This window comes from Ambystoma mexicanum, chromosome 4q (genome assembly GCF_040938575.1).
Source record: "Ambystoma mexicanum isolate Mex_15411 chromosome 4q, UKY_AmexF1_1, whole genome shotgun sequence".
NCBI classification, from domain to species: domain Eukaryota; kingdom Metazoa; phylum Chordata; class Amphibia; order Caudata; family Ambystomatidae; genus Ambystoma; species Ambystoma mexicanum.
In genome coordinates this window covers 655948541-655974322 of record NC_090928.1, presented here as the reverse complement: position 1 = coordinate 655974322, position 25782 = coordinate 655948541, and the positions used below count along the sequence as shown (strand labels likewise).

Below are 25782 nucleotides of genomic sequence, written 5' to 3'. Positions count from 1 at the left end.
CATGTTGTGGCGTTCAGAGTCTCCAATAACCACGGGGCGGTAATGTCGGGGACATCGGTCTACCAGCAGTGAGGCTCCAGGGGCCTGCTTGTTGGGCCTGCTGCTTCCCTCTGCGCAGAGTGCATCTTGGTGAAGGCCTGTGACTGTGTGAGAGCCGGATTGGGGAGGGCCGGGCTTGCTGGTTGGTCGTCCCTGGCCTTGGCGGAGTGTGCGGCTTCGCTTGTGCCCCCTGGAGTGTTACATATGTGGGATTTGTTTGGGCTCTAACCGTTGGAATTCGAGGAGTGGGCCCGCAGACGTGACTCTCTCGATATAGAATCAGAGTGTAAAGAACCGGACAGTGGGCGGCCTGCTTTGAGGTGTTCCTCTATGGGGAGGCACAGCGGTGTTTCTGGAGGCAGCTGGCTGGTGTTCTCTTATTGGCTGCATCCGGAACTCCGGGGGTGGTCCGCGCCCTTTAGGTTCTTTGCTGGAGTGGGTCCAGTCTTTACAGAGGTTTTGGCGTACCCCTGAGCCTACGCCAGAGAGGGCCAATATGCAGTCAGTCTACCAGAGGCAGCGGAGGCTCAGTCTATGAGTCGAAATATGGTTGCCCTGCTGGAGGAGATCCGTGGTTTCAGGGCAGATATTGGCAGGCGGCTAGACTCCCTCGATAAGAAGGTGGATGCTGTTGAAGACCAGGTCCAGGCCCTGGAGGCCAATCAGACCTCAGCTGATCTTTTTGAAATGCAGTTTGACATGCGCCTGGCGGAGTTGGAGAGGCGGGAGGAGAAGGTCGCTCTTAAGCTGGATGAACTTGAAAATGGGGAACGTCGCTCCAACCTCAGGTTTCTGGGTATCCCGGAATGGGAAGGGGAGACCCAGGCGGACATCGCGAGAGGAATCAAGACAATCATAAGCAAGCTGTTTGATGGAGAGAACACCAGCGAGCCTACGATTGACAGAGCCCACATAGCGGGAGGTCGCGCAGGAGGGCCGAGATCTGTTCTAGTTAAATTTCATTACTATGCTGAGAAAACAAAGATTCTGAAGCTGGCGCGTAGAAAGGGCCCCATCGACTGGGAGGGTGCTAAAATAACGACCTACCAGGACCTTTCGGCGCTCACCCTTGTGCACCGGAGATTGTGTGGCCCCCTGATGAGGTAGCTTCAGACAAAGGGAGTGTGATATAGGTGGGGCACCCGTTCTCACTCTTGTTTGAGGTGGACGGCTATAAATACTCCTTATTCAAGGAGTCTGAGATTCAGAAAGTAACTAGCGAACTGCTGGGGGCCATGTCCTTGGGTCCCGTTAAGGAAGCTGGGAATGAAGGAGGAGGCGGCCCCCGTGAAGCTCTGGAGTTATTGGGGAGGCGAGGTATTCGGGGCGACAGGAAGTATAGAAAATTGGCCCCACCATCCCCGGTGCAGCCTGCAACCTGACCTCGAAGGGGGGGTGGGTATGGGCTTATTGGCTGGTTGTTATGGGCAATGAGGGGCTGTGGGGCTGTTCTCACAGGGTCGTTGATGGCCTCAAATGTTCGGCCTATATAGAGTTAAGGGGAGTGGGAGTTGGGGGGTTGATAGAGATGTTATTGGGCTTACTTCTGTTGGGGGGGGGCTTCAAATAATTGGAGGGTTTTATGTGGGGCAATTCACCCCGGTGGAGGCGATCCTTGGTGGCCTGGTTTTGCGGCAGTTCCATGTCGCAGCTCTTCCAGGCGCTCAGGGAGCGGGAGGTTGGGGGGGTGCACAGGTGTGGTGCGACTTTGGGGCAGTGGGTTCCTCATGTTGTTGGGGTGGGGTTCTTTGGGCAGTCAAGGTTCTCTGTTTTTAGGGGGGTCTTTAGGCCTCTCTGGGTTGATTTCTGCATGCAGAGGCGGGGTTTGGGCCAGGCACAGTGGCCTCCTGTGGGGCCTCCCGAGGGGGGGTGGTGGATTTGATTTTTTTCTAATGGATGATTCTCCTCAGTTCCTTTCGGTGGGGTCCCTAAATGTGCGGGGATTTTAATTCTCCTACTAAGAGATCGTTGGTGGCGAGGGAATTTTCCAGGCTTTAAGCTTCACTTTCTTTTCCTACAAGAAACCCATTGGGTCAAGGGGAAGGAACCGATCTTAAGGTCTAGGGCCATCCAGCATGTGTTCAAGTTATCTTACACAGCGAAGAAGCGGGGGGTGGCCCTTTTGGTTTCTCCGAATGCTCTTTGTCCCCAGGGCCCACTGGGCTCATCAGGAAGGGCGTTATATTATGGTTAAGGGGGAGGTGAGAGGCAGGGTGCTCATGCTGGTAGGAGTATATGCCCCTAACGAGGCTCAGGATATTTTTTGGGAGGGGATGAGGGAAAGAATCAGAGGTTTTGCAGAAGGCTCCCTAATAGTAGGAGTAGTAGGAGGTGATATGGCCCTTCCCCCAACCCCCCAACCCCCCCTTTGCTTCGACCAGGTCACGGTGGATTTGCAATGATTCCTTGTTGCAAGATAGGGAGCTGAGGCATTCTCTTCTTGTCGCTATCAAGGAATAGTTTGCCCTTAACGATACGGGGGAGGTAAATAATAAAATAATAATAAGGTGGATGCTAGGGGAACATGGGATGCGTTTAAGGCCACGATCAGAAGTTTACTGATGGAAATGGGGCTCGAGAAGGGAGAGAGAGGGGTCGCGAAGAGTCAAAGCTTAGAAAAAAAAATTGCAGCCATCCAGCCGGAGGGGAAGTTGAGATCGCAGATGGGTCCAGGCGGGTGGGAGGAACTCCAGGGGCTCAGGGGGCAAAAATTGTCGGTCCTGATGGTGGGGCAAACGGAGAGAAAGCTAGCCTTCCTAAAACAGCGTTATATGGAGTGGGGGCAGAAGGCAGATAGGATTCTGGCTTGGAGGCTGAGGGAGCTTCGGAATAGTAGAAGAGTGAGCTTTATCTCCGGCCAGGCAGGTGGACAAATTTTGCAGGATGACCTGATGGCAGAGCAGTTTAAGCAAAGTCCTTTACGCGTCAGAGTATTCAGGAGATGGGTCCGATGTGGGTAATTTTTTAGATTCGCTTCCCAGTCCTTGGCTTTCCCCAGAGAACTTGGACTCACTGGAACTCCCTATCTCGCCCCAGGAAGTAATTGACACTATTTCATCATTGAGGAGTGGCACTGCGCCAGGGGATGATGGGTTCTCGGTTACTTTCTATAAAACTTTCCAGTCCACGTTGGCTCCCTTCCTGGCTAAGGTATTTAACTCTGCTCTGGAAACTGGTTCCCTCCCCCCTTCCATGTTGTCTGCACTTATAGTGGTCCTACCGAAGGAAGGGAAAGACCCTTCTCTTTGCCAGTCCTATTGGCCCATTTCCCTCCTTAACATAGATGTAAAAATTTTAGCTAAACCTCAGGCCAATTCCTTCTTTTTTTCTTAATTGCTGGTGGATGGAGATCAGGTCAGTTTCATTTGCGGTCGTCAGGGGTCAGATAATGCGAGGAAAGCACTGGACCTTATGCACAATGTGTCGAGGCATGATATAGAGGCCTATCTCTTGTCTTTGGACTCAGAAAAGGCATTCAACCGTGTCGAATGGCCATATATGGGAAAGGTGCTTAGGAAGATGGGTCTGGGGGACACATTTTGTGGTTGGGTCTCAGCCTTGTACAACGGTCCCTCCGCGAGGGTACTAGTTAACAGTTGTACGTCGGCAGGTTTTTCACTCTCTAGAGGTACCCGGCAAGGGTGCCCTCTTTCCCCCCTCTTGTATGCTTTAGTAATGGAACCCTTTGCCATAGCGGTCTGGACCGACGGTGTGATCTCTGGGGTGCTCTGTGGGGAATGTGAGTTCCAGTTATCCCTGTTCGCGGACGATATCTTGGCGTATATGACCAATCTCCATATTTCCCTCCCCCACTTACTGGATTTTATCTGCTGTTTTGGCTCCTTCTCTGGGCTAAAGGTCAATGTTATCAAATCATGCTTAATGCCCATGGGTAAACTGGACCGCAAAGTTAGAGATAGAGTAGAAGTGTTGGGTATGAGGGTCGAGCGGGAATCCTCCAGGTATCTGGACACCAACATCCCCAGAGATCTGGAGAAGGTGTTTGAGCTTAATTTCCTCCCTCTCCAGGTGAAGATCCAAAGTGAGCTCACAAGATGGGCCTCTCTTACTCTCTCGTGGTTTGGAAGAAAGGTAACGATTACAATTAATGTTCTCCCTCGACTCCTCTATCTATTTCCATCTCTCCCTTGTGTGATTCCCTACTCCTTTTTCGAACGTTTGCAGTCTCGTATTCTTCGCTTCGTTTGGAAGAGCAAAAGGGCTAGAGTGAAATTTTCCACCTTGACGCTCCCTAAATTGCATGGAGGCTTTGGCCTCCCAGACTTTAGGTTGTACTACAAGGCAGCTCAGATGCGTGTGATGTTAGAGCATCTAAGGGACGATCTAAGAATGTATTGGACATATGTGGAAGATGTCCAGGTTCACCCGACAAAAATCAGGTACCTTCTATGGGCTCCTTCGAAGACCCTTCCCCCGTCAGTTTGGGCTCTCCTCCTGGCCTTCGCCCCTCTCTTCCCTATGGGACCCCCCCTTCAACCTCGGCACCAGAGGGTTCCGGGAAATGCAGTCGTGGTCTGATCAGGGGTGGAGAGGGCTGCCAGCTCTTTCGTCAGGGCGACTTTGAGTACGATCAATTGCGGGAGGTGCTGAAGGACAAACCCCTCTCCATATTTGAGTATCTGCGTCTTAGGGGGTTATTACTTGGGCCAATTGGGTGGCAGACCTCACACGGCCTTTGTTTCCCTTCGAGAGGATCATGGTGAAACTAGGAAGGGGATAATTTCCAAGATTTACAGCGTTCTGGTCTCTGCTAATCTCGATGGCAGACAGTCGTTTAAGCGGGTCTGGGAGGAGAGATTGGGCTATGCCTTGATGACCATACATGCGAGTTGGTCTTTAAATAGACCTTTTCGGGTAGGTTGTATACGGCCGCAATAGAACATAATTTCAAGGTCCTTCACTCTTGGCACCGCCCCCCGCCACTCTAGCTAGGATGTTTTCCAAGGTGTCGCTGCTATGCCCTAGGTTGTGTTCACACCGTGGCACTTGGTTTCATATGTGGTTGGAATGTCCGATCATCCGGGTCTTCTGGGCGGAGCTGCTTAGTTGGATTAAGGATATCCTTGGTGCAAGCCCCTCCCTTCGCCCCTAGAAGTCTTATTGGGTACTCATAGGCTGGACTGTGAGTCCTTACCCTTCTCAAAAGTGTTGGGGGCAATGTTGAGGGCGTGGAGACTAGCCCTGGCCCAAAAGTTGAAGGGATCCTCTGCCTCCTTCAAGCCAGAATGGCTTAATAAAGTGCTTGTTATCTTCACTTATGAGAAATTGTCAGACATTGGCAATGATACTATGTCTTCTTTCCTGGAGGAATGGACCCTTGTCCTGCTCAGTACAGACTGTGAAGCCTTGAAGCTGTGACTTTTTTTGTTTTGTTGGGGTTGCTATGTTTTTAGAGGGCTTGTGGATGTGTCCGACAGGCTTCTAAGTGGCTGCATCTCGCTACAGCATTTGGGACTTCTAGGAAGCTGTTGTTTTTCTGAAGAGTCATCATTTGTGTCTTGCTCTAACTTCACGCCTCGTGTATCAAGGGTTTTGGGGAGGGAGGGGTGGTGCGGGGGTGTTTAGGGGGAAAGTGGGTATGGTTTGTCTTTCTGAAGTGTATTACTGTTGGCTAATAGCAGGATTACCTGGTGTATTGTTTGTTACAAAAAAAACCCCTAAAAAATAAAGCGGGCGAAAAAAAAGGAGAGAATCCAGTAGAGGCCCGAGTGGTTTTCCTTACTGCAAATAGTGCCCAGAGGATCTTTCGGTCCCAGTCCTTCCCGTCCTTATTGACAAACTTTCTTAGGATCAATTTAAGTGTTTTATTGAATCCTTCTACCAAAGCATCTGTTTGGAGATGGTACACAGAAGTTCATAGGGTGGTATTATGGAGTAGCTCTTTGACTTCAGCCATGAGCTTGCACATAAAATGTGAACCTTGATCTGTCAGTATTTCCTTAGGAAAGCCAACCTTGGAGAAATACGGTAGGTGGTGTTTGAGAATTCGCTGAGTGGTAGTATTCCACATTGGGGATGCTGGTTGCGCAGTCAACAATCACCAGGACATATTTGTTGCCCAGTCTGGATGTTTCTAGAGGTCCAATGATGTCCATCCCGATTCCTGAAAAAGGGACTTCTTTGAGGATTCAGAGGGGCAGGTAATGGGATATGAGGGCTGGTTTTTTTACATATTTCACACGTCTGGATAAAGGTCTTTATATCAGTGTGCATACCTTTTCATTAAACTTCCTACTGATATGTGCCTGGGTTTTGGATAGTCCTAAGTGACCCCCGGTTAGATGACAATGTGCAATCTCTAGTACAAGCTTTTGGTGGGTTTTGGGGATTACTAATTGTGTCTTTTCTAAGCCTTCTGTAGATGTTTCTTTTCTGTATCAAAACAAGAGGTGATGGCTGGAAGGTTTAGAATGAATCCTAACCTCTGGCATTGCTCTGGGCAACACTCCAGACCATCGTTCTTCGGCTGCCAAGCCATTACAGAAGGGGAAGACCATATCAAATCAGGCTTGGCCCCACCCCCAAAGGGGGAGTCCAGCCCGAACTGCAAGGTCACATCCCTTCTGCACGAGACCACAAGCATCCCCAGACATGTTTCAGCCTTGTTGGGCGTCTTCAGTGAGGAATAGCTTGGGTCTCTAGGCCCAGCAGGGACGGGACCCACGTCTGGGCATACCCCTGCTTCAGGAAGAAAAAAAGGGCTCCCCTTCTCTAAACCTTTTTCTTCTGGAATAGCTTGTAAAAAAGCTTCAGCGATAGCTGGATCGTTTCGCTGGGCGAAGGCTTGGTTTGGATATATGGAAGGATCTTCTCCCTTTCTTTCTACCGATATTTGAAGGTTTATCAGCTTCCCCAAAGCCTAATGTACCTCTGTTTTGTCTGGTTCACTTTCTTTAAAATGAGGAAATGGAGCCTTTTCCAGAATTCCTTAAGCAATTTGGTCCCCATGATGTACTTCAAATGGGCTTTCACCATGATTCTGTAAGAGAACGTTTGTCTCCCCCATGTCGGGATTGATGACGCCCGCTAGAACGTCTATACCAAACTTCCTAGATGGGCCAGATTTTGCGGCCAACCTTATGTAACACCCCGGCGGTGGTATTGAAACCCAATCTGGAGAAATCATTCCTCTTTTCCCGGGGGGGTGGGGGAATAGCCTCTCTACTGCTACAGATATCAAAACCTATCGATTCTTTCGTGGCAACTCAGGGGCTGGAATCCCAGTCACATCCCACTCCTGACCTCCTGACACCACATGTAAGGAAGGCATGGTATCAAAGTAGGACAGACACAAGTGATCACAGTTCAAGGGTGGTTATTGTGGAAAACGCCTATCTAAATCTAAGATCGGCGCAAGCTACACCCATCAAACAAAAGAAAACACTGTCCTGGTCATGTCGTCAAAATAACGATGGCCTATACTAACAAAAACCTATTGCCAAACCTTACTCTATATAACACAAAGTGTGTGGGATAAGGTTCACAAAAAGAAAGAAGTGCTTACAAAGTAAGTCATGATGTTTAGGGCGTTGGCCTCCCTTCCCCACGTTTTTAGCACGGGATAAGGCCGGTCACTCCAGCACAGCACACTCATGGGCTTCTTCGTCAGGAGCTCAGTTTCTTTTACCATCATCCGGGCCGTCTGGGCCTAAGTTTTTCATACAAAGCCTCTTGCTTCACAGGGCCTGATGCACCAAAACAACAAAAATTGCCCTTTAAAATAGAACCTTCATGTCGGGCACTTTACTCGTCGCCTAGGATCTCCCTCAGCTAGGCTCAGATAATTCTTGCACAATTAGCCTCCCTCGGTTGGGTTCAGGCCAACTTTCATTTGCAGGCATCCCTCAGTCGGGTTCACGTTGTGCACAATAATATCTTCGTGGGTGTGCTTTACTGTTCACCCATGAACCCCTGGGCTCGGATCCCTTTTTCAACCAATTAGTCCTCCTCTTCCAGGTTCAGACCAATTTCAGTTCGTAGGCAATCATTCTTTTGAATGTGCACAGAATTGAACTTAACCCGCTGCAGGACCACTTAAATTTCGCCATTCAATATTCACATGCTCTGGGGATGGTGGAGGGGAGTACCAAATGGAGACCTTCGAGTGAGCACCCACGCGGCGGCGGACCACTCTGTATCTGGTACTGGGTTTTCTTAAAGTTCAATCTTGAGCATAACAGTCTGGTCTCAGTTTCTCCCGACTCACCTGCTTTGCTGAACTCGTTGGCGTTGCTTTTACTGTCAGAGTCAAGGACAGTACCACAGTGGTAATCGCTTCTCCCCGCCTTAGCAATCAATGCGGGAGGGCCCTGTGTACCTTTGACACACGCTATACCGCTCATCAGCTGGAATTCCTGGTCTTATGATGTTTTTCCTTGAGGCTCGTTAAAAGTCACAATCCTTTCATGAAAAGTAGAAGGTTAACTCCCTCCTTGTTGTCTTCTCTGGTCTCGCAGCCTTTCTCCTCTGTTTAAACTGCCACCCCCGAATAGCTGGTTCCTCGTGCGTTTAGACTTGCTGTGCTTTCGTGCTCTGCCTTTTATCTCTGGGGAAGTATGATGGAAGGTGGGTGTGTGTAATTATCAGTAATTCCTGACTCTGCCTGACCCTTGTGTTGGGACACGTCAGCTATACAGCTCCGGTGTTAGTCTGTAGTCGCTCACAATGAACTGCCCGTGAGAAAGTGTTTGTGTTGAGAAAGGGGTTTGGGGGTTGAGTGTCTAAGTTTTCTACCTAGTAGGATAGGGAAAAGGTGTCATAAGGAAGGGGATACCCTGTCTCACACTTCGGTGTCCCACTTCCACTCCCCATCCAGTTGATCCTCCCATACTGGTCCACCCCCAGGAACTAGATCCAGTAGCAATGACCTTGTCCTGACCACCTGGATGACAGATCCCCAGGGACTAGTGGGTGAGACACCTTCAGATTTCTCACATATCCCTGAATTCAAAGATAGTGATGGACATTCTGCTACAAGAAAAAGATTCACTTCGCCGAATGGGGTTTGATTTAACCCCCTGCACTGAACAGAACAGCCGTGTCCTGAATAAGAGGTTGACTTCCCAAAGCGATACATTTTTTAGTCGGAATGGGAGCATCAATGGAGGAACAGGTTTCTACACTGAAGAGGAAGATCCTTGCTTCTGAAGAAAGTCAAGACTGCTCGTGGCTTCAGGGTATGGCCCCAAACTAGATTGTTAGAGCGAGACCATTTGTGCTTCCCTCCGAGAACAATTGTCTGTTGCTTATTTCCTTGAACACCAGGGGCAACACCCTTTTGTTTAACAATAATGATTTTGCTCTAATCTTCAGGCAATATACATTTATTATTCTTCAGGAAACCTGGTTAAAGACCTTACCCTCTTTTGATGGCTACTTTATCCTATTCCAGACAGCACGCCAAGACAACAGCGGGTGTCCCCATGGAGGCTGATTGACTGCAATGAAATCTGACCCGAACTTAATGGTGGTCCACAACTCGACCATTCTCTTTGGAACAATGGCCACTCATTTTACAATCGGTCGGAAGGACGAAGTTAACAACATTATTTTGAACATTTACTGGCACCACGGCATGTGTCTGAATGAGGCACTAAAATTTATAACCACCTTTGTATTAGATTGGTATGACCGAGAGCCCAAGGGCTATGTTCTTGTGGGGGTAGGAGGGACTTAAACTCGGATTGTCTGAATGGACAGGGAGGAATCCGCTTGGGGGCTTACGCTACCCCGTCTGAGCCCAAATTAAAACATGGCCAGATGTGGGTTAGAGGTTTCTCAAGCCTGGTGCTGATGGTTTCGAACGGTACAGTCAGGGGGGGATATTCTTCTGCGTCCCACTTGGACCAATGGCGCCACAACCTCTATATTAGATTACGCGTATGCAGACAAGGGGCTGCACAATGTGTGTAGCCAATTTGCGGTGGAAGGAACGAGACTGAGTGAATACGCCCTACTAACAGCACATTTTGATGTATTGCCATGGCTTGTTAACCCTGTAGAATGAGGGACATCCAGGGAGTCATTAGCCCTGAACTCACAGGGTAACCGCATTGTGTGGACCAGAAATCGGACCAAGACTGTGAGCGTGTTCATCGCACATCGTCTGGCAGTTAGATCGACAAAGGGCAGATCAGAGCTTCTTGCTTCCGATAATTGTGAATGTTTCATAAGAGAGGCCATTAGGATTGCCATCCCAAGCATGGCAAAGTCGAGCACAGCCCCTAACATCCACAGACATGCTTATAATACTGAGCTTGTCGCTTGGAGGAAAAAACGTAGAACTCTTGTCCGGGCGATAAAGCGTGTTTCTGAAACTACATACATTGAGAAGATCAGCTTGGGAAAAAGAAAGCCTGACGGGAGTATAGTAATTTGTTGCAAGCATCGAAAGCAGAAACTTTACAACTAGATGCGGGATCCATGCTGACCGGGCTTATTAATAAAAACTCCAAATCATTCTGGGCCTTAATTAATGGGCAGACAGGCATGCAACTGGGGAGACTAACGCAGTGGGAGAAGCGGGCTGAGTCTCCCACTTTGAGGCCCCTTATGCTCTGGTGAAACCCTCCCAGGCAAATATTAGTATGGGTAAACCTCCCTCAATAAAGTCAGGGGAGATGGAAATTAACTCTGAAGTCGTCCAGAAAGTCATACAAGGCCTGAGTTCTTCCCATGCCCCGGGGCCTAATTGGTTGTCTAACTTCCTCCCTAAGTCCAACTCAAGGCTTTGGTCAGAGGTACTCGCAGCACTGATTTTGGATATAATAAAGAGGGAAAGATTCCCTCCGACCTGGAGCCAAGCTCATGTCATCCCAATATACCAAAAGGGCCATCCCCCTGTAACTACCGCCCTATAACATTGATGGATTTTGACTCCAAAGTATTTGCCTCAGTTTTGCTTGGGCACTTGGAGAAGTGGGCCACGAATACAGGGATCCTTCGCAAGTGGCAAACAGGATTCCGCCGGGGGATGGCAACCTCCGTCAACGTTGTAATCCTTAAATGCATTCAACATTCAGCATGGTCAAAAGGCAGCAATCCTGTGTACGTAGACGGCTGCCTTTGATGCAGTGGATCATTCCCTCCTCTGGCATAAATGCAGTTGTGGGGTATTCCCGAGGGTCTGTTGAGATTATTGGTAGGCTTGCATGAAAACTCCACTGTTCAGGTATGCTTAGATCAACAAGGCAAACTGTTGAGGCCAATTAGAACGGCTAGAGAGCAAGGGTGCATTTTAGCCCTGTGTCTTTACAACTTATACATGGCCGACATTACTTCATATTTACAACCTAGGGCAAAGGCCACCCACAAATAACACCATTTACGCCCTTTATGGCTGGCACATGCCGATGGTTTCTTAATATTCGACAATACACCAATTGGCTTGTAACACCTATTGAATGGTTTTCTTGACTTTGTGGAGGCTCATGCAATGACTATCAACCCTTCTAATACCAAAGTGATTCATTTGTCTAACATAAGGGAAAGATCGACCTTTCATTGGCACATTAGAGGGGCGAGGGTGCAGGAGGTGGACGCCCTTCGATATCTGGGCTTCCTGATGAATTCAAACAAATTGGGCTTAACCACTAAGAAATGGCTTCAAACCAACCACAGGACTGTATAGACTTGAATTTTGGGAAGTTTTCAGTCGTAACCTTTCATCTGCTTTTACAAATTAAAAATTGGCCCGATAATCCTGTATGGGATTGAGATTTATGAACAACCTGTTCTTGGTCATCTCGCAGCCCTTGAGGGCTGGATGTGGAGGGGTGTTTTCCGACTACCACCCCCTTTTCCCTCTGTTGTGCCTGGTATGAATTGGGCTTGACCTCATTACTGGCAAGAGCCCAATGGAAGTACCTGATACAGTACAGGAAGATCTATGCCATGGAAGGTGACTCTTTGTATCCTGATCTTAAACTGGTCCTGCAGACGAAGGGGTCAAAGATCCTGACAGATTGGGCAGATTATTGTATTCAGCTCCTATTAGATACTGTTAATGTTAAAGGATATTTGTACAGCGCACTATCACCACCTGAGTGGTCCTCTGGCGGATCTGAAAGGGAATGGGATGTGGGGGTGAGTTAGTGGTAACGAGCGGGATAAGTGCAAGAGAGCAGTGATGTGTTGTTGGCAGCTTCAGTTCGGTTAACACCGTTTGCTGAGCTTGGGGGTGCTTACCGGTTGGTAGCCATCATGTGCTGTTGTGTGAGGCTATGTGTGGTTTGTTTTGTTGTTGCGGTGTAGTGAAGTTTGTGCGGTTTTCTGTGCTTTATGGTTATGGTTTTGTTCGCTTAGTTTGAGAGGTGTATGCACAGGGGTGAAATTGTTAGTGGGTTGGTTATATGCCTCACTATCTATTAGTGATGTATGTTGAATTTCGACGTTCTTTCTGGATGTGGCTCGTGAAGATCTCTGCATTTCAATCTAGATCTGACACTGGCTAATATTCACAATCCTGTCTATATAGAACGCACAGCAATATTCACAATTATATCCAAATGTAGCACTGGGCCACCTTCAACATCCTGTTTCGGTTCAAAGCAAGCTAGCTTTCATATTTCTATCTAAATGTGGCAATGACTAATATTGGCTATTTTATCTAGATGTGGCACTGGCCGACATTTACAGACCTGTCTAGATGCAATGCAGGGTAACGTTCATATATCTATCGGAGTGTGACACTTGCTAACATTTGCAGTTCTATCTGAGTGTGGCACTTGCTAAAATGTGCAGTCCTATCTAGATGCGACGCAGGATAATGTGCACAATTCTAACTGAAGTGGTATTTGCTATCCTTTAACTTCTGTCTGGGTCCGGTCCAGGATAATGTTCACATTTCTATCTAAGTGTGGCATGTGCTAATATTCACAGTTCTAAGTGTGACACTTGCTAGCGCTCACAATCCTATCTAGATGAGACGCAGGCTAATGTTCATAATTCTGTCCAAATGCAGCACTTGGTAACATTTACAGTTCTACGTGTGGCACTTGCTAACATTCACAATTCTATGTGTGGCAATTGCTTAAATTCACAATCCTATCTAGATGCGACGTAGGCCAATATACACAATTCTATCTAAGTGAGCCACTTGCAACATTTGCAATCTTATATAGATGCGACGCAGGCTGATGTACACTCTTCTAACTAAATGTGATACTTGCCATCCTTCACAATTCTGTCTGGCTCCGGCGCAGGCTAAAGTTCACAATTCAATCTAAGTGTGGCATTTGCTTGGTGGTCGCACCATTGTGATAGCGGCAGTGAACTTTGTAAAGTTTTTGAATTCACAAACCCATCTAGATGCAATGCAGGCTAATGTTCACAATTCAAACCAAATGTGGTACTTGCAATCCTTCACAATTCTGTCTCTGTCCGGCGCAGGCTAATGTTCACAATTCTATCTCATTGTAGCACTTGCTAAAGTTTATACTTTTGTTGGGTGCGACGCAGAGAAAGTGGTGTATTAACCATAAATAGAGGCAGAGGTTACGACTAGATTGAGAGTCATGTGTAGTGGGAGGGAAGGGCCAAGTTTCACAATGCAGCAGGTTTCAGGATATGGTATAGTAAGTTTAGTTTATAGCAGACACAGAGGGTTTGATATACCTGTGCTTGAGAGTAGAGTTGTAATGGGCGATTGCCAGTGTTGTGTGTTCCATAAGAGAGTGATGCAGGTGACATTCATCTGACAATCTGTATTGCGAGTGAGGGTACTGTATAGTGGCAGGCTTTCTGGAGTAGTTATTGCTCTACTCCCCACGCAACACTTATTTTTGGTGGTTGCTGCTGGTTGACGGCTGGTCGCTGGCTTCACTGGCTTCCCCTGCTGAAACAGACCTTGGAGCCGCCTCTGTTGGCAGCACCCTTTGCCTTGGGGCCCTTAGCCGCAGGGGCTGCTGGGCAGAGAGCTGCCCTAGGATGGTCAGTAAAGAGCAGTGGGGGGAGGGCCGGGAGGCGGGAAGAGGGAGCGTGGGAAGCGCACGGACGAGGCTGCATGCAGGGTTCTGGGGGGCCCTAAAAACGTGGAAAAGGCCAAAAACGAGGCTCAGGGGGTTGGGGCAAGGGTCAACGCACCTGCAGCACCTGGGAGCTAAGAGGTGCACAGGTGGTGTTGCCTGAGACTACACCGGCAATCTGGATGGATTTGGCCTATCAGGGTTGGGGGAGGGCCGGGAGGCAGGATGAGGGAGCTGGGAAAGCGGGGAATCGGGGGGCCTAAAAACATGTGGAAATGGCCAAAAACGAGGTTCCGGGGGTCGGAGAAAGTTCAACTCACCTGCAGCGCCTGGGACGGATAGTTCCCTTCAAGAGCTGGTTGGAAATCCCTGTAGTTAAGAGAATATTGTTCAATTGGGATTGGAATCTCACAACCAAGGCTTTTCATGGCTACCCCTCGATGGCACATCTACACAGAGATCATAAGCGACAGGGCCACTTTGGCCTAATTTCTGAGGATTTCTCCCAGTAAGGTTGTGCAGAATCCGCTTTTAAGATTCCGATGGAATATCTTGCACACCAACGAAATTCTATTACGCTATGGCCTTGAACACTGAGCCACTTAAACTGTAGATTCTGCAAAGTAAGGACACAGAGGGAAATATTAAAACATCTGCTGACTGGGTGTGTATCGTTGTCAGGAAAACAGACTCAGGCCTTCAAGAACCATGTAGACTGCTTTCAGGGTACAGGTATTGAGAATGTGTGGGAAGTATGCCTTGGTGGTCGCACCATTGTGATAGCGGCAGTGAACTTTGTAAAGTTTTTGAATTTCTGAGATTGTGTGTGCTAATGGAACACTGTTTTAACTGCTTGAGGATATGGGCTGAACAATCTACTTTAGTTGTGTAGTACTTTTTTGAACCTGTCATTATCTTTTCTCGGCTGTTTTCTTCTTACATTGTTCCTTTTCTTTGTCTTTTTTCTTTCTCTTTTGCTAGATTGTTATTAAATTGGTCTTGTGTATTGTTAAAGGTTATTGCCATTTAACCAATAAAATATATAAAAAATAAAATGTAGACTGTGTGCTTAAAGATGCACCATTTGTTATTCAGGGTCCTGAAAACCCCTGGTGTTTTAAATACACATATAAAGTTTGTTTTAAATGGCCCAACTTGTGACCAGAGTAACTGTCGAAACAGCCTTAAATACCATTTGCTGCTAAATGCGCTAACATTTATCTATGGGGAGACCCCAAATCCTGCTGTAATGTTTAGGTCCTGCTACACAATTGAACAATTTGACTTCTTCCATGGGCCTATTTATGACTGGTTTCCTCTTCATTATCTGAATATTCCTTGTAAACATTAACTGTTAAATGAAGTTACAGGCATTTCAGAATCCCTGAACTAAAATTTTTCCTGATCTATCTGATTGTTAATTACTGCATATTTACATTTTTCATTTGTAATAAAGGTATTGCAGTTTTTATTTGTGCTGTAATCATTTTACCACAAACTCAATGCTATGTCAAAGTATGGATTAATTTGTTTGCTATGCCAAAGTTGCCCACAAAAGGTTGGGGACCAGTGCTATTGGCTGTCACATACTAAAGGCCTGTTAGCAGAATATGCTTAAGAGGACTTTTGTATCAATATTGAAGTCCACAATAGAGAATCCATTATTTTCTGAGGTTTTGACCACATATTCTTTGTGGTCCCGCCTCGAGGTTGCTCTTGCTTAGCACAAAAGCAGCAATGTTAGCTTTGCACGTCTCCTCCCTAACCAATTGACACTACGTCAGAGTCTCTACTTCTCCAGGTGAGGATAAACGGTTCTTGATAGGGGTCTCTGGAATGAGATACAATGTTCCATTGACATGTTTTCAGAGTTAAGTTGGAGTCGGCATTAACATTTGACAGAATAAAAGGTTTTACTACTTTGACAACCTCTTGGGCGCCCATGTAGGCAGAGAACACATGATGTTGGGAAAGATCTTAATAAAGTTTGGGAGTCCTTGTCGCCTAAGAGGGGTCACTCCCAACGAGATCCTTGTTAGGCAGAAACCTGTGCAGTTCCCTTAGGGACCACTGCAAAAGATTTAGGACTACAGGTGGTTGGCAGTAAACTTAATTGGTAGCAGTCTGTACCACCCAGATTTACCTGGTAGCTGTGGCTGAGCAGTCAGACTTCTCTCAAGATGAGTTAGGCAGTATATAGAGTATACACAATAGGTACAGGGATAAAGTAGCACAAGCAAACACTGACCAGAGCTTTGGTGTAAAAGTATATAATTATTTATTTAAAGACACACTTGTAAATTACACTAGCACACAGAGGTAAGTAAATTCAACACAGTCACTATTATATGTATATATATATATACAACCCTAATTACTTATTAGACAAGTCTTAGTGAGAAACACCACTTATTTTCAGACAGAGGTGAGCGCTTAACATAAGATGGCACTCTAATAAGTTATTAAAAAGGGAGGGAAAAAGGCAGAGTTATGAAAGCACACAATTTCAATACTTTTCAAAGAACCACAGTGAGGCAGGTTAGGCAAAGTCTACTGGAGAGCAAGGAAGTTCAAATGCCAGGCCCACTCTTAGAGAGAGCAAGCGAAATGTGTCCAGGATCACACAGTGGGGTTATGCCCAAAGAGTCTTTGTAGATAGTTCACAAAAGATTGAGATCAAGTCAGGAAAAGTTAGTTAACAGGCCCCAGGCTAGCCCAGGTTAGAAAGTCGAGGATTTACTGTCACCCCGAACGATCTGTCGCAAGGGAAGCCAGGCGGGACACAGGACCTGAAAATGGGAAGAACGCTCCAGCGGGGGCAGTTGTTCCTGGCAGCGGGTGCCAGTCGGTGTTTTGTCCAGAGGAAGAGGAGGTCTTGACGTGGAGGAAAGCTGAAGGTCGTTGCACTGCCAGGGAAGAAACCAGCCGCAGAGTTTCCTGGTTACAAGGTACCACCCTTTTCTTCGCGGTAGTGGTAAACCGTGGTATTATGGTTGCCAGGGTGCTTGGCACGGGCAAGGCGGCCACGGGATGGTCCAGGAAGGCGAAAAGACGGGCAAACTGGTTATCCCCACCAGTCAAAGGAAGAAGACTCTCCGGGCTGGAGATCTCCTCTGTCGTCGGGAAAAGTGGTGAGACGGCTCAGCAGGGCTCCACCGGTGGTGTCGTCGTTGCAGGTCGGCTCGGCTTCTCCCTCCTCGGATTCTTTAGGTCCTGGGGCGTCTTCTGAAGTCCCAGTCCCCAAAGCCCTGCTTTTATGCAGAAAAACCCCATTCATTCAGCCTAGCTGTCACTCAAACATGCTAAGTGGTGAGCCGGGCAGCTCACCACTTGGGCCAATCACACAAGAGTGCGACTTGAGTTGCCGAGGCAACTCAGTCCAGGGTGCCTAAACCCCCTCCCACACTCTGTGGTACCCAGACAGAGTGGCACCACTTTTGGGAGGCTTCTGTGGAGAAGCCTGCCAAAAAGTGGAACAAAGGGCTCGACTTGGGTTGGAGTCTCAGAAGCGAACACAAACGCCATTTTGGAACCAAGTTTCGGCAAAAAATACCAACCGGTGAATTTATATTAATTTAATAAACCAGCGGTATGTTCGAGGCTATATTAAAAAGTAGTAGCCTCGAACAATGGGAAAATCCCATAGGAATATATTCGCGGTCAAATATAAAAAGTAGTATCCACTGCCACCAGCCAAAACTCCGGTCGGGGGGACTGGACAGTGCCCACTCGAACAACAGACCCCGGGACAATCGAATTGCCCCGACCAGTACGTCCACAATATGATGATTTGTACTGTTTCTGTTCACAATTTAAGACTAGTAAAGCCAATGGTGACTTTACATGCCCTGGGAGACAGTAGTCAGTCCCAAGGTATGGAGTCTATGTCTTGGGGGTCGCTACGACACCCCTGGGTTACTGCACGGAGGGTGCTGTGTAACCCACATATCAAAAACACATGAAAACCTATGGGGCAAAGGACCCCATAGCCCATAGAACACATACAAAGTCAAAGGAACACCTCAAATCATGTCTAAGAGTGGGAGGAAAAAGAGTGTCACTCTTAGCAGGAGAAAAAAATAAACCCCAAAAATCCAGCAAAGCTGCTGGGGGACTCACTAGGTTTGGGAAATTACCCTTTACAGAGAATTCTCCCTAACAATCCTGCTTGCCCAAACCTCTATGGAGGGTCTTGTGTATTGAGATTACCTCCCTACTCTCAGTGGGGGTGGCTCCCCTTTGGGGATAAGGGACAAATTCTCTAGATTCATCAGGCATGTCTAATCTTGATTAGTGCCTATGTACTGGCAAGTAGTACTTATCTCTCTCGTCTTCATAGTAGAATCGCCAAGTCTGTTAGCCCTAGATACCTCAATAACTTGGCTATTGCTTTCCTTAAAATCTGACTGCGAGGGAAGTCTGGTCCACCACACAGTTGAAGTTGCCCCATACAATCAATTCTTCTTTGCCAAACAAGTGTATTATTGGGATTAAGTATAGTAGAAACCTGCCTTCATTATCATTTGGACCATATATTGACATAAGGGTAACCAGAGACCCAGATAACTATCCTTTTATAGCCAGTTATCTACCTTCTTGGTCTGTCTATTTATCTTTTAATTTGAATTGGATATCTTGACATAAGTATTGCTACTCCCTTTGTCTTCTTTTCACAGCAAGCTGAGAAGTCCTGTGGGTAATCTGTATTCCTCAACAGTTACTCATTTTGAGCTAGCAAGTGTGTTTCTTGGAGAAATCTAATTCCCCACTTTAGGTGCCTCAGTCGTCAGATTAGTGGTTTACACTTTACCGGTGAGTTGAGACCCTGGACGTTCCATTACCCTAAGTGTAATTCAGCCATTGGGTCTGCAGAAAACCCTTTCACTAGGGAAGGGGTGTTAATTTTGACAAGGATGATATTTCTGGGTAAAAATGGAAATAGCTGATTGATCAGTGTCATATTAGTGGTGAAGTAAATTGTGCATATAAACCTAAAATATTTAAATGCTAAGACATCTGGGATTTAAAAAAAATATTATGCCTTGAATGCCTACTATATTAAGAATGCTTAACCACAGAACAGATTTTAGAACCCCCCCTCACCCTACTCCAACTGCCCCCCAATTTTTCAGTGAGCCTCTATTGACAAGCGCAATATCCCTACACCGCTGCCCCTTCCCTAGTCACTTGAGATGTTAGCATAGTAAGCCCACCTTGGTTCTCTGTTCCGTTTGTAAAGGTGGTGACATGAGTTCCCGGATAAACTGGTCTACAATCCATCCAAAGACCCACACCAGGCGCTTTTGATTTCCAGTGATTAGGATGCAAGCATGTCCCTAGGACGGCTGCGGTTTCGTGGACGGACATTGTCCATCTGGTCTTTTCCCTTGATCAGAGGACCCTTTGGTTTGCCCTTTTTTCTTGACTTTTCATTCATACCATTCTGTCATTTTTTTCTTGCCTGTCATAGTGCTTTAATCCCCAGTGGCCAGTAGTGCTGTTGTCTCTTCCCCTCAGCGATATTTTATTTATTTCCATTGATTTCAAATATTAGTCTACATAGCAAACCCCATTTATATAAAACTTGCCTTTCCCTCATCCATGATGTGACAAGGTTCAGACATTTTCTTTTTAACAAGGTGATTTGTGATTTTTAAACAAGGCAAGTTAAGTGAACAGCAACAACTCTCTAACTGCAACAAGTATTCTCCTTTCTTTTCTGGTAACTTAGCTTCTTGCACACACAATATCTTCGGCGGTCATGCCCTAAAACCCACCCAGTAGTTATCAACTTTAACTTGGGTGATAGACAGGGCTTGATCGCCCATGCTGTTATTAACTGTTGAGCACAACTCACTGCCACAGAGCACACTGAGATCTTTGTCGCCTTCCCTCAGACCGTGTAGCCGATCCCCAGAACTCAGCTTCATGGAGCAGGCGACAGAGACCACCCCCCGCACCGCTTAATGCAGACACTGCTTATAGCTTGTGTGTCCAGTGGTATTGATCTGCAGCTTCCAGGCCCCAGCTCGCCGTGTGTTTGCTTGGGGTAGATTATCGTGGGAAGCTTGCAGCAGCGATGCTTAGAAGTGTCAGGGACTATGCATTGTTACATTCCATAACAACCTTTCTGGAGTCATTCATCGCTGCTCAATTATCCTTGTGAAGTGTCTCCCCTGAGAAGAGAAGTGTGTTTTCTTGGGGGCCATCTGCTGTGGCTACATTTGAAGCATAGTTACAGTGGCAGCCCCTCAGGCACCCATGAGCTTCATAGCTCTGGGTGTGCAATGTGGGAGGGAGCAGTAGCCTTCTTTAGATGCTTGTGCCTTGCTGGGCCACTTATATCGCTGGGAAATGTTCTCATCTTCACAGCTTTTGACATAACCTGTACTGAGGCATGCTGGATATGATCAAAAATCATTTCCATGGATTTTAATTTAATCAAAACTACTCTTTCACCTTTGCTGCTCCGATTAACATGAATAAGTGATGATGGATGGTCCAAAATACCTGCTGGAAGTGTGGCAAGGAGTAAGGCACATTCTCTTGTCTGGTGATAAGAGGATATAAAGTGATTCACTACTGGTAGGCAATTATGGAACGAATGGAATTATACTGCAATTTGAATCTGCCTCCCACTTCTGAACTGATATTTACCAATTACAACAAATGTTGGATAAAGCAGGCATGGGAGTGGGCAAAGCAGTAATTCTCAATTTGTAAAGGTACTAAGGAACTTCACATAGAGGATTTGGTTGAAGACCTATCAAAGCTTTCTTTAATGGGGGGAGCGACTTACAAAACTAGAGACCTGGCTAATACCTAGTAACACATATGGTAAAAGACTTGGACCCATGAAAGTCACCTCTTCATAAAAATGTACACTGATAAACTATATTCATATAAAACATTAGGCTGACATTGTAAAAATAAGTTACTCTCCATCTATATAGGCAATTATATCTTGGGGATTATATAGTCTACCCCATTTATGGAAGAAAAAATAAACTCTGTCCAGTGTGGTGAAATTCTGGAAGCTTTTGGAACTGTTCTTGTCGGCAAGTGACATTTCACATATTCTGTGGATGGGGAATGCATAGCGAGTGGCATGTATGTTTTCTATTGATTCATTTAAGGTTGCAGGTGTCCTGAGATTTCACATTTGCTGCCTGTAGGACTCCTGTTAAATGACCCAAATAGTTTGTTTGACAGCACAGGTTAGTGTGTTTTTTTTTGTTGTGTTTTTAAATTTAGAAGTGCATGTGCCTTTTTGTACATCTTCCCAGTCCAAATGACCTTAATGCTTACTGTAAGGTGGAAACTGCCTTTTACTTAGGCTTAACTATGATCCATTTCTTTCAAGCAGTATTTAGCTAGTCTGAAAACACAGCATTGTACCAACATTTGATTAGGCCCAAATATGTGAAGGTTCTGTTTTTCAAAAAGTGTTGGGACATCATTAAAACTATAGAATGTTATTTAATGTAAAAGCTGATCTTTATCTCTTTTCTAATCTAATAAAAAAATGCAGGACCTATCCAGCACTTGAGACATTAACGGAACCTCACCAGCTGACAGCAACATTGAGCTGTGTAATTGGAGTTGCTCGTAGCCTCGTTTCAGGCGGCAGATGGTTTCCTGAAGGTCCAACGCACATGCTTCCTCTGTTAATGAGGGCATTACCTGGTGTAGATCCAAACGATTTTAGCAAATGCATGGTGAGTATGAAACTTCTACGATAAATAATACAAAAACACATGCAAATATTAATGTGGACATATTCTATTTTTCAACTAAATGTAGCAGCAGCGTTTTGATCTTTTTGATTTACCCCACATCATCCCTCTAGCATAACTTTTGCACAAATTCAATTTAAACCATATTTCCTACATTGGTGTTAATATCCAAACCACCAAGCTGGGTTTACAGCTTTTAACCTTCACTATTATTTAGGCACTCTTACAATTTCTCAGATGTATCTGTGAATCGTGCAACGCAAAATGAATCCAGTTAGTCTTGTAATCTTTTGGGAATCGCTTAGTACTGTAGCTCCAAATTTGCTGTTAAATATTATTAAACTATTTATTAACAAAATAGCCAAAGTCCGGATTTTAATTAACTTTGGTTTCCAAGTTGGATGATTTTTCAGTAAGGACGCAAAGTTACCCAGACTAATGTACATCATTTAGGTACTTTATGCTTTGAGTGCCCCTTGAAGAAACAACCTTTCTACCAAAAGACAGGATTTTTGACTTTATTGTATTTCAGGCCAAGGTTTTTGGTCACAATAACATAATTGATTTATCTCTGTTACTGGCCAATAGTAGAGGTGCTGTCAAGGACGACAGTGTTGATGTATGCCTATTCTGAAAAATCAACAGACGTGTTTTGGATGAAGTTATCGCACAATTGGCAGATTTATTGCAAAGTATTGGACACTCATGTGGACTTGCCACACGCCTATGTTGCTGGCATAGCTTGAATAAATGAGGCCTATTTCTTGTGAAGGCCAGCCTTCCACCATCTTCTTGCACAGAGTGGCTGGTCTGCCTCCCCGGGTACAGACCTCCCAAGGTACAAGGGAAACCCTGTTGGGGGATGGGGGGGCACTTGTAAGGCAGGACAGAAGCTGAAGTGTAGCTGGGAGAATCTTTCCAAGTGAGACAATGGTTTCTTTTCAATGCCGAGTTCATGAAGAACAGCAAAGAGTGGCAAGTGGTCAGAATGAGGATGAAGACGCAGGATACGGAACTAGGCAAAGTACAGAGGAACAGACAGCAAAACGAGAAGAAGGAACAGGGAGTCTGAACATGGAGCGTCAGTGCAGAGTACCTGGACATTTTGACACAGGGTTTCGGTCTTCCAGAGCTGCCGAAGTTCATGATGTGTAACGTCAGGAGGTCATGTAACATCCCAAACACTAGATTTAATGACTGTTCCATCGTAGAGTCTGTTGGGCCCACAGTGTTTGCTGAAAGCAGCAAAATCGGCCATGATGCCTCATTCCTAGGCGCTCCATATCGGGTTTGGATGGAGTTTGTGAAACCTCCAGATCAACATTGGTGCATGAACATGATGGGCTGGTTCCCACGTCCTGTCACAGGGTGCATAGCCCTTCCTGTCCATAAGACGCTGCAATAACGCCCCGACGATAACGGGAATCACAGATATTGCCTACATCAAATTCTTGTGAACCGTCCACAGGAACAGGCAGGGGTTTGGTGGGCAACGGACTACTGAAGGTGGGCGGTTCATAAGATCGGAGCATGGACACGTGCAACACCAGATGAATCCTCCTCCAGACTAATAGTAGCTGGAGCCTAAATGTCACAGGTCTGATACATTCGATGTGCCAAAATAGCATGGAGCCAGTTTGGATGGTGCTAAGCATCTGGAAAGCTTTTTGGAGGCCAAACATACTATGTCCACCATGGTAAAAGACAGTGCCTCCCACTTGTTTTTGTCTGCATTCCTCTTCATTCTGTCTTGAGCCAGACGTGGTTGTTCACCAAAGCATGGATATCTTGTAATTCCTTGATCAGCCGTCAGAACCCGTGTTTCGTCAGTGGGGAATCAGGTAAACATTGCAGATGATAGCCACCAGAAACATAGAACAGGATGCTTCCAAAGGAAGTGTGCAATGCTTTGTTGTAGGCAAATTCCGCAATGGTAACGTTGCCCAGTTATTGGAGGCCATTGGGAAGCACCAAGGGTACTGTTCCAGGTCCTTCTTGGTCTTCTCGATTTTGACAGTCTGCGTGTGTTGTCCAGAGGAGAGGGCCTTGTCAATGTTTAAGGTCTTGCAAATGTGCTTCCAGAAGGTGGTGATGTACTGCAGACACGATCCGAGACGATAGATGAAGGAAGACCAGGTAAATGAGTACAAAAATCCTTGCCCTATCAAGGCTGTAGGTAATTTGGACAAGGCCACGAAAAGGGAACCCCTTAGTGAAGCGGTCTACCGTAACCATGATCGTCGTCTTCCCGTCTGACGAGGCAAGTCAGTAATGAAGTCTTTAGGTCTCGCCTTGCAGGGTCTAGTAGGTATCTGGATGAGTTGCAGGGTACTTGAAGGGCAAGGGTTGCAGCATTTGCTTTGAGCACAGACCTGACACGATCGTACATAGTTCACCTTTTGCCACCTGGGCCACCAGAAATAATGAGAGATGGCAGACTTGGTACAGAGTTGTCCAAGGTGTCCAGCGACTGGATAGTCATGAAAAAGGTGTAATATCTGATGACGTAGTATAGTCATAGGGACATTTCTGAGACTTGTGGATCTGCTTAGAATCACATGCTTTGCACACCTAAGGACGGCATCTATTGGTAGGTGTGGAGTATTCCATGACTTGTTTTCGAAGTTCAAAAAGGGATGTTGACTGGTCTGTTTTTAGTACTATCCCTAGTGTGACATCTACTGTACCCATGATCCTTCACGCGTCAATGTCCCTTAGATTGTTTTTCCACTATAGTGGTCAGTCGCATAATGCAGAGGTTTTTTCTTAAAACAGTTTTATTGATTTTTCAAAATAACATGCAAGCTTTGTAAATGACATCCAATGATACATCTCGTTATACATCTGCTTAAACCTTCCAACACCCTCCCGAATGTCTACTCACAGTGCAATGGAACCCACTTGAACTCCTCACAACCCTATTTCGCTTTTTATGATGGTGCGTGAATCTAAGACTCAGTGTCATCCTCTGCAGGGTGCGCCAGTTCCTGTATCCGATGTTTCCAGGCTGTTAAAAGTATGTTCTGCTCCTCCTGACCACGGTGGGATGCTTCTTGCCACACTGCAGTATCTGCTAGTGACCATTTCTGGAGGTCCCTCAATCATACGCCCACACTTGGGCCTTTATGTGCCTTCCACCCCATTGCTATCGTGAGTTTCGCTAAGATGTACGTGCAATCTCTCAATTTACTAACATGTATTGTCTGCTTGGGCCTCGGGAAAATACCTAGCAGGCATGCCTTGGGGGATACCGAATCTGCTGAGAGGCCGATCTTAGCTAGGGTTTGGGCCACGTCCTCCCAAAACAGGTGTATTTCCACACAGGCCCAAAACACATGTATCAGGTCTGCATTGAGCAGGCCATATTTTGGACACACTTGTTCTGTCGCCTTACTACATTTTGCAATTTTCTTCAGAGTTAAATATGCTCTGTGAGTAACGTATAATTGGATCAATTGTAATTTTGCGTTTCTGAACACATTCTTGTGATACCCCCTGGTCCTACTCCAAGCGTCCTCTGACCATTTCTCTTGCAAATCTACTTCCCACCTTTGTTTAATCTGTATTAGATTGCCATCTGCCTCCGCCATCAGACTCTCATATAGTCTTTATAGTGCGTGTCCCCGTTCAGAGATATCCTAGTGTTTCTATTGTCTCATCTTCTATCAATACTTTCTTTTCCTGGCCATTTCAATGTCAGCCTATGTAGAAGTGAGGCGCGAGTTATATGTGGCCCTACCTGTACTCCTGATTCTGCAGCGACCTTGTTAAAGGTCTTCGGTCGTCACTTCCCTCCCCCTAGGCTCGCAATATTTCCTGACATTCAGTCTAAGTTGCACATCCTCGCTCTTAAGTGTCATGAATGGGATCTGGTGTGAATCGGGTGCGTCTTTGCCCAGAGAGCGGCAAGCCGTATGCCACACTGCCATACCCAGTTTCAGCAACAGAGGGGGTTTGGGATTCAGCGGTACTGTAGTCCACACCATCTCCTTCAGAAAGAACGGGGTGCATGCCAGTTGTAG

At 46.3% G+C, this 25782-nt stretch overlaps 1 protein-coding gene across 3 annotated transcripts in view; it reads left to right on the top strand.

Annotated features, from left to right (window-relative positions):
• The window catches only part of PSME4 (proteasome activator subunit 4), a 3386216-nt gene that overhangs the window by 802207 nt on the left and 2558227 nt on the right, over positions 1-25782 (top strand). For all 3 annotated transcript variants that reach the window (XM_069608231.1, XM_069608232.1, XM_069608230.1), the window contains one exon: positions 21556-21742. In XM_069608231.1, coding sequence (XP_069464332.1) covers positions 21556-21742 — 187 coding nt within the window. The remainder of the gene's footprint in view (positions 1-21555; positions 21743-25782) is intronic.